The sequence below is a fragment of the Podarcis tiliguerta genome, assembly GCF_965153285.1.
Source record: "Podarcis tiliguerta genome assembly, chromosome: 16".
NCBI classification, from domain to species: Eukaryota; Metazoa; Chordata; class Lepidosauria; order Squamata; family Lacertidae; genus Podarcis; species Podarcis tiliguerta.
Window position 1 is genome coordinate 31838424 of NC_139549.1, and position 15028 is coordinate 31853451.

At 44.6% G+C, this 15028-nt stretch overlaps 1 protein-coding gene across 4 annotated transcripts in view; it reads left to right on the forward strand.

The window, feature by feature from the left end:
- TANGO2 (transport and golgi organization 2 homolog) overlaps window positions 1-11486 on the forward strand; it is a 94684-nt gene extending 83198 nt beyond the window's left edge. For all 4 annotated transcript variants that reach the window (XM_083418381.1, XM_083418383.1, XM_083418384.1 and 1 more), the window contains exons 7-9: window positions 6917-7070; window positions 8533-8637; window positions 10594-11486. In XM_083418381.1, coding sequence (XP_083274507.1) covers window positions 6917-7070; window positions 8533-8637; window positions 10594-10714 — 380 coding nt within the window. In that variant the 3' untranslated portion in view covers window positions 10715-11486. The remainder of the gene's footprint in view (window positions 1-6916; window positions 7071-8532; window positions 8638-10593) is intronic.
- The last annotated feature ends 3542 nt before the right edge of the window (window positions 11487-15028 follow it).

The following is a 15028-nucleotide window of genomic DNA, read 5'->3' on the forward strand; positions in this document are numbered from 1 at the left end:
CAACCCACAATCTACCACTGAGATGCAGCTTCCCCCCCCCCCCAGTATCCTGCATCCTATCCCTGGGGATAAGCCAGAATGTTAGCGAACTTTGGAGTTGTATCCTTCCAAGTTAAAGTAGGCCGATTGAAATTAATGAACCTAAATCAACCATGTCCATCAATTCCAGTGGAGCACGAGACTCTCTCAGCATTGTGGGTTCAAGCCCCATGCTGGGCAAAAGATTCCTGCTTTGCAGGGGGTTGGACTATCATGTTGCCAACTCTACAATTCTATGGTTCTATGGGTCTACTTTGAGTAGGACTGGCTTTGGATGCAAGCTTTTTTCTTTAAGTCACGAGCAGAAACTGCCACAAATGACTACAGCAGCGTAAAACCAGCCTGTGCGTTCCACAGCGTTGATGTTACCCTAAACTAGGGTTAGCCAACGTGGTGCCCTCCAGAACCACAATTCCCATCATCCTTGACTATTATTGGCCTTGCTGCCTGGGATGGGTAGCACATTGACTACCGTGCCCTAGATGTATATACTTCACTCTTCTTGTAAATAATACTCTATTATTACTATGATGCTGCTGCTGCTAATAGTAGTAGTAGTAATAATAATAATAATAATAATAATAATAATAATAATAATAATAATAATAATATCTTTATTGTCATTGCCCCCTTCGGGGACAACGAAATTACTTGACTGCTCCATAAAAGCACTAATTAAACAATACAGTATAATACAGCAAGGGAGATTAGATGACTTTCAAAGTCCGGGCTTCCCATTCAGGGCCGAGATCGCTCTGGAGAAGAAGCTGTTCTTAAGACGGCTCGTTCTTGTCTTCATTGTCCTGTATCTCCGTCCCAACGGCAAGAGCTCGGAGAGACAGTGACCAGGATGCGATGGATCTTTTACTATGTCCAGTGCCTTCCTATGGCACCTTGTGGCATAAATCTGCTCTAAGGTGGAGAGTGGGCAGCCAACAATGCTCTCTGCTGCCTTAACAACCCTGCACAACCCCATCCTATAATGTTCTTCCATGTACGCACCTATATAATGTTCTTCCATGTACGCACTTCAGGGCTACATAGATTGTCCTCCCCCCGAGCCACTTTTCATGCCAGGCCTGTGAGATATTTTAGAATGAGCGAGTGTAGCTTAAATTTGCTCACTTGGCACGATGGCAAAGCTTGCAGAGGAGTTTACAATTATTGTCGTTATTATTTATTACAGATAACCCCCCATTTACACGTGTTCAATATGTGTGTGACCATGCATACAAGCATCGGCCCAAACCTGGAAGTGATCCAAAAATGCCATAAAAGGGGGCGGGGGCAGGAGAGGGGGTTTGGGGGCTTTTTCAAATATACATGATTTCATGTATGCGTGCAGTGCCTCGGAATGTAACCCCCGTGGAAATGGGGAACTGTCTGTAAATTTGCATGCCACCCTTCATCCGTAGAACTTGGGGCATTGCACAACATAAAAATGCAATATACAAAAAACACAAAATACATAATAAAACCCCAAAAAACCCCAATGATTCCCGCCCCGCCCCCCAGCACATTAAAAAGTATATTGGATATTTATCAGCCAAAGGCCTGGCAGAAGAGGAACGTTTTGCCTGGCACCTAAAGATATGTAACAAAGGTGCCAGCCAACCGCAGAAAAGGCCCATTCTCGTGTTGCCACCCTCTGGACGTCACGTGGACATTTCCTGTTTCTTGGTAAAATTCACATGTGCTGCTTCTTTACCAGTATCTGAACCGGTTCCTAGCTAAGATTGGACGTTCTGGAGCAATAGTTTTATTGGTTTGGTTACACCATCTATACCAGGTCATACCATCTATACCATGGGTCTCCAGATGTTTGTGGACTACAATTCCCATCATCCTTGACCGCTGGTCCTGCTAGCTATGGATGGTGGGAGCTGTAGTCCAGAAATAGCTGGATACCCATGCTTGGGAAACCCTGATCTATTCCAAGGCTTCAGGGCCCTCTAAGAAGAATTAAGAGTTGTGGTGTCATTCAGTGGAACAATCCAGGACCAGCATATGAAAGGCCTTTTTTCTCCCCCTCCTCTTATTCTTCTTTACAGAGCAACAGACATTTGAACCCTGTTTAATGTACATCTCCCCATAGATAAAAGGATGCTTAAATCGCCTTTTAGCTAATTGAATGGTGGTAATAAGGGTCTGCAGATGAGTCTTTAGGCTAATAATGACTGAAGAGGACTCATTAATGAAGAGGGCTCACGCAGGACTGATCCTGTTGGAATCTGCAGGAAAAGAAGATCTGTGATGAGTTATTTAGTCAATTATTGAGACTAATCAGTTGGGTGTTTTGCAAGTTTCATTAGAGTGTTCTTTAGGCATGGTTTAACTAATTTACAGAGTGACCCTTGGCACGCTGTTGCCCTCCCTTTCAGTAAGACCCTCTTGTAATGGGCTTTTGTTTTGCCAGTGGAGAGGTAGTTGCGATATTAATTCCCCATCCCCAACAACTGCCCAGGTATGGTTAATATCTAGAAATACACAGAGCCATATCAGCACTGGAGGCTGATCCATTAAGGCAGTGGTGGCCAAACTTGGCCCTCCAGCTGTTTGGGGACTACAGTTCCCATCGTTCCTGGCCATTGGTCCTGTTAGCTAGGGATGGTGGGAGTTGTAGACCCAAAACAGCTGGAGGGCCAAGTTTGGCCACCACTGCATTAAGGCAAATGGGGCGGTGCCCCAGCCAGCCCCCACCTGCCTGCCGTCTCACAACCAACTGCCTGTCGGCTTCCTCCTCTTCACTCTCGGTTTTGTCCTTGTAGAGGTCAGCAGGAGAGAGGATGGGGACAAAATCAGAGGTAAATGGATCCACCTGTCATGGGCTCAAGTTCCAACTGTCCTTGGGTTTGGCTCCACCTGCCATGGTCTTTTCTGCTGTGGCTCCCTTTTTGTGGGATGCTCTCCCCAGAGAGGTTCATCTGGGACCTTCATTATACACCTTTAAGCACCAAGAGAAAACATTCCTCTTTAACATCTTTAACATGACATCTAATGCCCTTTTAAAACGTGCTGTGTACGGGGCAATTATCGGGTTGTCTTTGTTTTTATTATGTACTTTGTGTTTTTTATATTGTAACTTTATATTGCGAACTGCCCTTAGATATACAGGTATAGGCCGGTATGCAAATTTTAATAATAATAATAATAATAATAATAATAATAATAATAATGGTCTGTCTGCCTTCTGTCTGACCAGTACGCAATGGGCCCCATTCACCATTACATAGCAGTGTAAAAGAATACATCTATTAATAATGATGATGATGATGATGATGATGATGGTCTGTCTGCCTTCTGTCTGACCAGTACCCAATGGGCCCCATTCACCATTACATAGCAGTGTAAAAGAATACATCTATTAATAATAATGATGATGATGATGATGATGATGGTCTGTCTGCCCTCTGTCTGACCAGTACCCAATGGGCCCCATTCACCATTACATAGCAGTGTAAAAGAATACATCTATTATTATTAATAATAATGATGATGATGATGGTCTGTCTGCCCTCTGTCTGACCAGTACCCAATGGGCCCCATTCACCATTACATAGCAGTGTAAAAGAATACATCTATTAATAATAATGATGATGATGATAATGATAATGATGGTCTGTCTGCCTTCTGTCTGACCAGTACCCAATGGGCCCCATTCACCATTACATAGCAGTGTACAAGAATACATCATCTATGGTAGAGGCTGAGATGGTCCTGCATCTTTCAGGTCAAAGTCCATTTTCTTGTTTGCATTTTATTTAATACATGGCTCTCCAACCCCACTGTATTTCCATCGATTCAGGGCATGCGACGTCACAGCAGCCTTTATGAAAACAACCAATAAAACACAGCTCAGGAATACTGTGTCTGGTAAGGCAGCTACAAATGTGCCCATAAAATAGGTCTATTGGTCTAGCAAGCACGCTGTGTATTGATGCACACCTTGTTCGACCAAGTGTTTCAAACATACAGAGCTTTTAGAAATGGTGACGATTTTTATTATACAGTGCTAAGTATCTAGAATATGCACTTGAGTCATCCCATCCCCCCCCCCAGCCCCAATTTATTTTACTGTCGAGGGATAGGGTAGATCTCCCTTTTCCCTTGTGGGCTCATAGTGTCTTAAGAGGACCCTTTCCAAATGCTAACATAAAATAAGTAATTACATTGTTGGGTTGGAGGTAGGGAAAGGCCAAATGAAATAAACATGAGATTTTCCAGATATAGAATCTATTTTAAAACCACCTGCCCTATGTCATATATAGACAGCCCTGAGAGCTATCAGGTGGGTATATATGCTAATATTTATATATTAAACATTTAATTTATATGTTAATTTCCCCCCTCCCCTTTAATGCCAACAGTTGTAAGGCAGGGAAATGCAAATTTAAAAGAAAACAAATCTAGGTAATCACACAATTCCTGGTTGAAATTAACCTGGTTTTGATTTGCATTCTGTTGCAAACACTGACTTGGTCAGAGTTCAAATTCTATTGTTTAAGTCATAACACAGGATAAAAAGAACACCACATTGCAAAGTTCATTGCTTGCATTGCTATGGCATGTGATGCACTGACCTTGCAGGTTTGGATCTGGTCCATCTCCCTAGATGGGAGACCACCTTTGAACCAGTTTGAGTGCCGCTATGTTAAAAAAGAAAAGAAAAGGTGGGACAGAGGTGCAATGAAACAAATCATGATTTAGAACAATCTGAACAAAGTGGAGCAAAATGTTCCTACTCACTAGTTTAAAGCATAACATTTGGATTGGATGACTGTCACCAGCTTATGCTTGATTTTAAAGGTAAAGGTAAAGGGACCCCTGACCATTAGGTCCAGTCGTGACCGACTCTGGGGTTGCTGTGCTCATCTCGCTTTATAGGCCGAGGGAGCCGGCGTACAGCTTCTGGGTCATGTGGCCAGCATGACTAAGCTGCTTCTGGTGAACCAGAGCAGCGCACAGAAACGCCATTTACCTTCCCGCCGGAGTGGTACCTATTTATCTACTTGTACTTTGACGTGCTTTCGAACTGCTAGGTTGGCAGGAGCAGGGACCGAGCAATGGGAGCTCACTCCGACACGGGGATTCAAACCGCCGACCTTCTGATCGGCAAGTCCTAGGCTCTGAGGTTTAACCCACAGCGCCACCCACATCCCGGTTTGATCTTACAAACCATAATAGCAAATATAGCTACTCTATAGGTTCTGGACCTCTCTTGATTTCTATAAAAGGAAGCAAATCTCAACAAAGGGTTGTATCCAACTAAGATCTGTCTACTCAGAATAGGCCCACTGAACCTAAGGGGCCTGTGTTAGCCTTGCCTATTAACTTCATTGGGTCTGCTCTTGAGTTGAACTAACTTTGGATACCACCCAAAATTGGGGAATTCCTTGAAGAACTTCCACAGGCATCCAGCTCCTGAATCATCATATAAGGGGCACTACAAGCAACTTCCCATTTACACAGGGGTTATGTTCCCAAGGTGTATATTGGGAACATCATTGAAAAAGCCTCTAAACTCCTCCTAAACCTCTGGAAATCCTTGAAAAACCTTTTTTAAAAAACCCAACCAAACCACGACAGTTGCTCTCTCCAAACCTCCTTTCTCAAACTCCGGCTCTCCAAAGGCCTCAAAGGTTGGTGCAGGACTCCTGGGATTGCACTTGCAAAGTCTCATGGGGTTGCTTGATGTTGTGTTTGTGCCATTTTGGCTGTTTTCATGCTCTTTTAGGGCTGTTTTGGCACCTTTCCGTGTCACTTCCTTGTGGATGGCACGGTCATGCATGCCTTGAACGTTCATAAATGGGGAGTTGTCTGTATAACAGAAAGTGCAATGCTCTTGGTCCTTCCATGATGGCCTTATATATGCAGACACACAGTGGTAACTTGGTTCTCAAACTTAATCCGTTCCAGAAGTCTGTTCCAAAACCAAAGTGTTCCAAAACCGAGACGCCCTTTCCCATAGAAAGTAATGCAAAATGAATCAATCTGTTCCAAACTTTTAAAAACAACCACTAAAACAGCAATTTAACATGAATTTTACTATCTAACCAGACCATTGATGCATAAAATGAAAGCAATAATCAGTGTACTGTACTATAAAATAAATAAGACAGTATTGCAGATGATAAAAATTATTATTTCCTTACCTGCACTGATGATAGTCATTGTTTGGATGGGGGGTTTTATCCATTTCCACAGTCACACAATCAATCAATCAGTAGCTGAACTGGGTTCCACACAGTCACAAAAACAAATTAACCGAAAAAGCTTCAAAACCAAAAATACAAATAAATAGCAAAAACAGAAGCGCCGAACTTAATCTGTTCCAGAAGTCCATTTGACTTTCAAAATGTTTGAAAACCAAGACGCAGCTTCTGATTGAAACAATAGCGGACAACCGCATTGGACGTTCGGCTTCTGAAAAACGTTCGAAAACTGGAACACTTACTTCCGTGTTTTCGGCACTTGGGAACCAAGGCATTTGAATACCAAGGCGTTTGAGAACCAAGGTACCACTGTACTGCTCAAGAGTGGGCCTTCTTTTGTGTGTAGAGCATGTCATCAAAAGCAGCAATTTTGAACAGTCCACTTGCATAATAACTGTGAATGAGAGTTGGGGGTGATTTGCTATGGTGTGTCAGCTCCTCATTTCATTGTCAAATGGGACATACCAAGTCAGGCCGTTGGTTCATCAACCCAGTGACTGGTAGCAGCTCCTCAGGATTTCAGACAAGGGACATTCTCAGTCCTACCAAGAGATGCCCGGGACCTGAGACCACCTGCACTTAGCTCAGATGCTGTATTGCTGAGCTATGACTGCAAATAAAGAGTTCACCTTTCATAAGCTTTTATCACCTTTCCTCCCATGCAGGGGTATATGGCTTGAGCAATTCTTTGCTGGATACACCATGGAAGAAGCTTCAGTATGGAAAGCAGCTTTTCACGGATGTCATCAGGCACAGCCAGGACCTTGTGAAGGAAGATCTGGTGCAAGAGCTCATTAAAGTGATGAATAACCAAGACCCGTAAGTCTGTGCCTTGGCTGTAACGTACAGCCATTACCTAGGGATCGGCAACTCTAAGCCTTTGCTTTGCCTGTAAATAAGAATTCTTGTGGGAAAATGATCGGTTTTTCGTCTTGTGCTTTTTAATGCTTTCAGTCTTAAGTGTATTGAACTAAATTCCTTCTTATGTACACGGTTGCTTGCATTAGCGGAGAGAAAAATAGGAAGCTTCGTGATAATGGTGCCAGGCAATTGTTCCACCTGGCTCATTATCTTCCACACCAGGGATGGGTGGTTTTTGTGTGTGTAAAAGCATATTTACTTATTTATTTGCAATATTTATTTGCAATATTTCCAGCCGGCTTTTCATTACAGAAAAGACTCCCAAAGTAGGTTGCAGTCACAATGCATTTATTTATTTAACTTATTATCTACTTCCCATGAGGCATCCCAAAGCAATATATAGTATAACAGAAACATATTCAAAACAATTACATGTATAAAAACAGTTGAAACCATTATATATATATATAGAGAGAGAGAGATAAACAGTTTAAAGTAACAGCAGCACATGCATAAAATCAGTTTAGCTTCAATATAGATACCAGCTGGGATAAAGGTTTGTTGGAAGAGGGTTGTCTTTAGCAAAAGCAGGGGGGGAAATGGGAAAAGTGCCTCTTTGATATGTAATGGGTGGGAGTTCTAAAGCATCAGTGTTGCTACCACATTAAAGGCCTGATTCTGTCCATCATGCAGAATTGGCCTCCTGACGGAATGCCCTCTCCTGCAGAACGAAGTGATTGGTAGGGTATGTAAGAAGACTACCTTTTAGGTAGCCGTTAAAACCTCATATATTAAGAACCAACAAATCTTATATAGGAGAACCATCAAAATAAAACAGAAGTAATAATAATAATAATAATAATAATAATAATAATAATAATAATTTATTATTTATACCCCGCCCATCTGGCTGGGTTTCCCCAGCCACTCTGGGCGGCTTCCAAAAGAATATTAAAATACTGTGATACATCAAACATTAAAAGCTTCCCTAAACAGGGCTGCCTTCAGATGTCTTCTAAAAGTCTGGTAGTTGTTGTTCTCTTTGACATCTGGTGGGAGGGCGTTCCACAGGGAGGGCGCCACTACCGAGAAGGCCCTCGACTACCGAGAAGTCAAGCAATAAAGTCAGTAAGCACCCAAGTAATACCTGGTGGACATCTCCTGTAATTTGCCCTTGACGGCCTTTGTCCACTTGGTGCCCGTCACCCCTGACCATTGGCCATGATGGCTTGCAGCTGATGGGAGTTGCCGTCCATCAACATCTGGAGAGCACCAAGCCCAGGAAGGCTGTCCTTGTTGGTATTTTGACAGCTTATCACGTTACTGTGCGCTCTCGAGGTTTCGATATCTATGGTGGGAAACGTGTGCTGGAAGGAGCGGAAGTTGTGCCACCTCCATTTGGTTTGCTTTCTGTCTCCAGTCAGCTGCCAGATCCCGCAATTGAGGATCAAGGAAAGGACTACATCCTCCCCATCTTGAACAAGTATGCAGCTGTATGCGTTCGCTGTCCCGATTATGGAACCAGGTAAGGGAGAACCCTTGCGCAAGAAAATGTGGCCGTCCATTACTGTAATGGTTCTAGGGGTTGCTCGTGCGTAAGTTGCCACCACTCCTGGCTAGGTTACCTGGTTGATCCCTTTCTGTCTGGACAGCCTCAAGTTTTGTGGCTGCCTCAGTCGCTGGCAGAATCCGTCAGTGGGCGTTTCTTGAACCTCTTCCAGCATAAAAGCTGTTTGACGCCCAGTCTTCTCCTACTCTCCCTGCGCAGAAGTCTTCTGCGCAGGGTGGGTGTGGCCAGCGGAGTACCCGTACTCTCTCCGCTGGTCTCCGGCAAGGAGTCCTGGAGCCACCTCTCCGATTCCCCCATCTGCCCCCCTTCTCCACTGGTGTTACGCTGATTTCCTTCCCCAGCGGATGGGCTGCCTCTCTCCCTACTGGGACCCTCTCCGGCATCCCTCTGGAGCCTTTTCTCAGCCTCCAGCTCCGATGGCAGTTCCCTGACAATTGCGTTTGGTTTAAATGATTTAGTGGTTCCCTCTAGAAGTAATTGGTTGTGCTATAGAGTCACTGAGTCTACAGCAAGTGAATTTGCAGACTTGGGAGGCTTTTTATACAAATCTGCCCCAAACTATGATATGTCAAAACGGGGTGGGGGAGGAAGGAGTTCTTTGGGGGGGGGAGTTGGGGGGTTGGTATATTCTCCTTATCCATCACTTTGTATTGGTAGGCTTTACAGGGAATGGGTGGTGCTGTGGTCTAAACCACTGAGCCTCTTGGGCTGGCCGATCAGAAGGTCGGCGGTTTGAATCCCCATGACAGGGTGAGCTCCCATTGCTCTGTCCCAGCTCCTGCCAACCTAGCAGTTCGAAAGCACGTCAAAGTGCAAGTAGATAAATAGGTACAGCTCTGGCGGGAAGGTAAATGGTGTTTCCATGCGCTCTGGCTTCTGTCACAGTGTTCCGTTGCGCCAGAAGCGGTTTAGTCCTGCTGGCCACATGACCTGGAAAGCTGTCTGTGGACAAACATTGGCTCCCTCAGCCTGAAAGCGAGATGAGCACCTCAACCCCATAGTCGCCTTTGACTGGACTTAACTGTCCAGGGGTCATTTACTTTTACTTTTACCATTGGTGGGCTTAGCAGTGCAGCAAAGGCAAAGAGCCTGAATTTAGCAATGTGACAACAGAAAATTGAATTAGTTTCGCTCCTTCCTTTTTGACCCCAACAACTTACTGCTTGGTTCACTGTGCAAGGTGGGGATTTTTTATTTTTTCAAGAGCGAAGAATTAGAATCCCAGGAGCTGGTTACCTAGAAGCATTCTTTAAAAAAAATAAATTATACATTTTTCTTTTTCATTCATTACATACATTTCATTTCCATAACATTTACTATGCATTCCTTCCTCCCTCCCCTCCTGGGCTTCCCCCAACTTCCGTTTCTGGTTTGTTTCTCCTTTCACCCACTTTTCTACCTCCTAAAAGAAAAAAAACACCATATTTTTCGCCCTATAGGACGCACTTTTTCCCCTCCAAAAATGAAGGGTAAATCTGGGTGCGTCCTATGGGGCGAATGCAGGCTTTCGCTGAAGCTTGGAGAGCGAGAGGGGTCGGTGCGCACCGACCCCTCTCGCTCTCCAGGCTTCAGGAAGACATCCACAGCCTAGGCAGCCCTGCGCCGGGCAGACATCGGCCAGCCCCACAAGCTCGGGGGACAGCAGGGAGGCGCAGCACCGCCATCCCGCTGTTCCTCGACCTGGTTCGGTTTCCCCGACCTGGTTTTGGGGAGGAAATAAAGGAAAACATTTTTTCCTTTCTTTCCCCCCCAAAAAACTAGGTGCATCCTATGGGACGAAAAATACGGTACTAATAACATATTTATACAGTAACATCAAACCTAAAAACATAAAAATAAAAATTGAGTACATCGTATTATTTCTTTGTCTACCTAGAAGCATTCTTGATGTTCTTATTCCTTCCTCTTTAGGACAAATACAGTTATTCTCATTGATGCGGTAGGTCACGTCACCTTCACCGAGCGCACCATGTTGAACGCAGACGTCGACCAGTGGAAAACGAGCACCTACCAGTTCAAACTGCAGATTTGACAGCTCTCCATGTGAATGGGTCACACCAAAAAGGGAAGAAGGGGAGGTTGGCAGTCTATTGAGCTGTAGGGGTGCGGAAGGCCTTAGCTGCAGCTTTCATACAGCAGAGGCTTGTTGATGCTGTGAAGCACGCCCTAGCAACCACCAAAACCATTTTTTTATTTTTTATTTTACAGAAAAATCTGAACAGGAAAAGCTGGGCTGTTGAAAGGGATGCTGTTAGGTAACACAGTTACGTGGCAAAAGTATTTAACTTGAGAATCATGTGTGTGGAAGGGGATAAATAGGAACTGTGGATAATCATGGACAGCATTTCCTTTTTGCTTGGTCAAAGGGGGAGGCAGAGTTGGTAAACTAAAATGCAAATCTGTAAAAAATAAAAAAAGCACAATTCGGAATTAGTGATATCCTGCTAGTTTCAGTCCACTGGCATTGGAGTACTGCTGCCCATGCAGAGCTCAACTTTAGCAGGATCTCTCCATTTTCTCATTCTGTGTGCTTTTCCCACTGGGCATTCAGAGTTGGCCTTAACATTGAAGTGAATGGGATAGTCTCTGCTCCCACACAAACCCTACCTATACGTTGACATCCTGATGGAACTTCTTCAGTAAGCCAGCCCCTGCCCCCTGCCCCCCGACTGCTAAAATGAATTAGCCTAGAAAGGTTAAAATCAACACACTTTGATTTTAACTCTTTTGTCAAGCACTTCTAAGTTAAGAGTGTCTTTGTAAAAGAAATCAAGCTATGTCCTGTCTGCTTTTTAAGGCAGATTTTTTAAAAAAAAGAGTTGTGGGGAGAGCTGGAACCCCCTTTTCTCATCGTAACTGAATGTATAATTTTGCAGCCTTTGGTGTGTGAATATTTGTATGCTTCAGTGTTGCAATATGTGTGATTATAGGCAAAATGGCAACTGCTCTCTCGATCTTACGCTCTCCAAGAGAACAAAGCTAAGACTGGGTTTTCTTTTTAACGTGAATTTTGCTTTGCATCTAACACCTGAGTGATGTAATGCAGAAAGTTGAGCCTTGGGCTGCAATGCTAGTGTGCCCATTTAGCTGGGAGCAAGCCCCATGGAGCCATATGCGCGGCACTGCTAATGCCTGCTTTGTGGGGTCCTGGGGAGGGCCTTAAAAAATGGACTCTTGATTTCCATTCGTAATTCTGCAACTTGATAGTCTCCTTGTCTCCTCTAGGCAGACACTCATGTGCACTGGGAATACTTACTACCCAGTCAGTGTATACAGGATTCAATGGGAGGCAGGGTGAATGGGGCAATGCCCCACCAACCTCAGCCAGCCCCTACCTGCCTGCCTTCCTATTGACAACCAGCCCCCTCGCCACCTGTTAGCTTCCTCCCCTTTGTCTCAGTGTTGCCCCTTGCAGACCTCGGCAGGGGAAAGGATGGAGACGATACCAAAATTATGATGGAGACAAAAGCAGAAATAGTTGGCTGCACCTACCATTGGCTTTGGGTCCACCTACCATCAGCCTCCCTGCCTTCCACCCTACCAGTCCCAATGGGCAATGGTAATCCTGCAAACTGCAATCCTGAGTGAGCTTTCTAGGGAGTGTGGCTCATTGAACTCAGTTCCTCCAGAGCAAATGCTAGATTGCTTTTCAGTTAGACAGTACCGGGAGTTTGGGGGAGTCGCTTAAGTGAAGGAGTCTTAAGTCTGCGGTTAAGTTTTCTCTGCATTTAAATCAGCAGATAAGGCATTATATGTAAGAATGGATTTCTATTCATTCTCTCCCCCCCCCCCTTCTGTCTCTTGTACAGCATATTATTTCTGCATTAGTATTCTGCAAGTTGCATAAGTGACTGAAGTTTGAGCTTTTCTTATACGTCCTGCAGATTCCATCAGCCGCTTAGCCTCTGTGTCGAAGGCTTCAATAGCAACTTCAGGTGTGAGGCTTCTTGCAGCATAGCCTGTAATGCGTTGGGAAATGTGTGGTTAGCAGAACGGCGACAGGATCGCAGATCGCAGGGTGCTGTTCCCAGATTGGGACAGGAGCAGTTATAGGAACACAGGAAGCGACTTTACCCCAAGGCAAACCATCAGTCCATCGGACTCAGTTCTGTCCATACTGACCAGCAGTGGCTGTTCAGGGTTTCGGGAGTGGGATATTCCCAGCCCGAAGATGCCATGGGTTGAACCTGGAGCCTTCTGCATGCATGCATGCATACAAAGCAAATCCACTTCCACTGAGCTACAGCGGCTGAATCCTCACTGAAGTATGTGTGGGAATGGGTTGTGTTGCAAGGTGATGAGTAAAAGGGATGGGCTGGTCTGGGGGTGGGGGCAGGGAGGTCCATGCATCAGGCCTGCCATAGGGAACACTGATATGACCCCATCATTTCCCACAATGCACAGGTGATGTGAGAATGTCACACATGGGTGTGCACATCCTTAAAGACCACCACACTTGCATCTTCAAATACTAGCATGGGATGCCTGGACGCTATCATTTAAAGATGTGCACAACCATCGGAGGTGACTGTCTGTTAGATTTTCGCTTTGGCAAACACTAGCGGTGTGCCTTGGATGGCCTACAAACCCAAAAAGCACTTCAGGGGAAGCGAAGAAGAAGCTGCCATAGAGTTCTGGACTTTCAGCCTCTCCTACAAGCAAGCTTTATGGGCTGGGGGTTCAAAACATAGGAAGCTGCCTTATACTGAGTCAGATCATTGTTCCCAGTAGCTCAGTGATGTCTGCTGTTTAGTAGTGGCCCTTTAGGGGTTTCAGACGCAGGAAATTCCCAGCCCTGTCTGGAGACGAGGGGGATTGAACCTGTGGCATTCTGCATGCAAAAAAGCAGAACCACTGAGCTGTGTCCCATTGTCCTGCTAAGTCTACACCTTCATTATAGTTGCCTTTGCATGTGGTTTGGGTTGCGTCTCTCTCCTTTGCGGGTACTGGTACGTGCAAAGCCAGTAGAAATAAATAAATCAAACCCTTTTGCTTAAATATCTGGGAATGTTAAAAGGGTTGAATGCTGAATATTCAGTGGTGTCTGTAGCTGGGCCATATTGTGTAGTTAGACTCACAAATGTGCTCTCCGAACTGAGTTCAGGTGTACAGTGGTGCCTCATAAGATGAAATTAATTCGTTCTGCGAGTCTCTTCGTCTAGCGGTTCGTCTTGCGAAGCAACCCTATTAGCGGCTTAGCGGATTAGCGCTATTAGCGGTTTAGCGGCTATTAGCGGCTATTAAAGGCTTAAGGGATTAGCGGATTAGCTGCTAAAAGGCTATTAGCGGTTTAGCGGCTTAGAAAAAGGGGGTGGGGAGCAGAAAAAAATCTCAAGACTCGCAAGACATTTTCGTCTTGCGAAGCAAGCCCATAGAGAAATTCGTCCTGCGAAGCGCGTCGAAAAACGGAAAACCCTTTCGTCTAGCGGGTTTTCCGTCTTGCGAAGCATTCGTCTTGCGGAGTACCACTATATAATCATGCATGCAGTTTGCGTGTTTCAGATCCTGGAGACTATGCATCTTGGTGAACTTTAGGGAATAAGTGTTAACTTTCCAGCTTCCTTCTCGCAGCTGTTAATAAGGGGATTTCAGTTGTTTGGCAACTCCGACCTTCAGGATGCAGGCTCAGTGTGAAGAGTGGGTGGCAAACGCCTGGCATTCACAAGCCATTACTTCTGCCGAAATAAAAAGTTCCACATTTGCAAAGTGACAGTGTACCCATTTTTCACAACATGGAGATCTTCTCGATGGTGTTTTTGTTTAAAAAATGCAGTGCTGTGTGCAGTAACAGTCCCTATATAACATGCCCAAACAAGAAGACCCACAAATATATGGCTATACGTCTTATACCTCAGTTAGCAAACACTACAAACAGGACAATACATGATAATAATAAAACAGCCAGTTACAGGTCCAATTTGATTATTAATTATTTTTCAAATATGCCACAATTAATATGGGATCTTTGGGAAAGGTTCTCAGAACGTTCTTGTGTAACCAAGTGTTTTCTCTGGTTCGTCATTGGTTGGTAAGAACTCATTTAACAGATCAATTTCCTTTTTGTCAAGAGACTGAAGTCTTGGAAATGCAGATTGGATTTTTTTATGACACAAACAGGCCGTTCCCCTTTTCTTCCCAGGAAAAGACAAGAACTAAGAACATACTAAGCTTATTCATGAATTTGTGGGTCTTGTTGGTTATGCAATGTGTGTGTGTTTTAAGGACACACATACATGTGTGAGGCATGTGCTATCTTTCTGAATGTACTTTGGAATTTTTTAATGCAGAATGCACCTGGAGTTGCATGGAAAACGCTGGCACAGTCAGTTGTTTCCACTTTAGTACC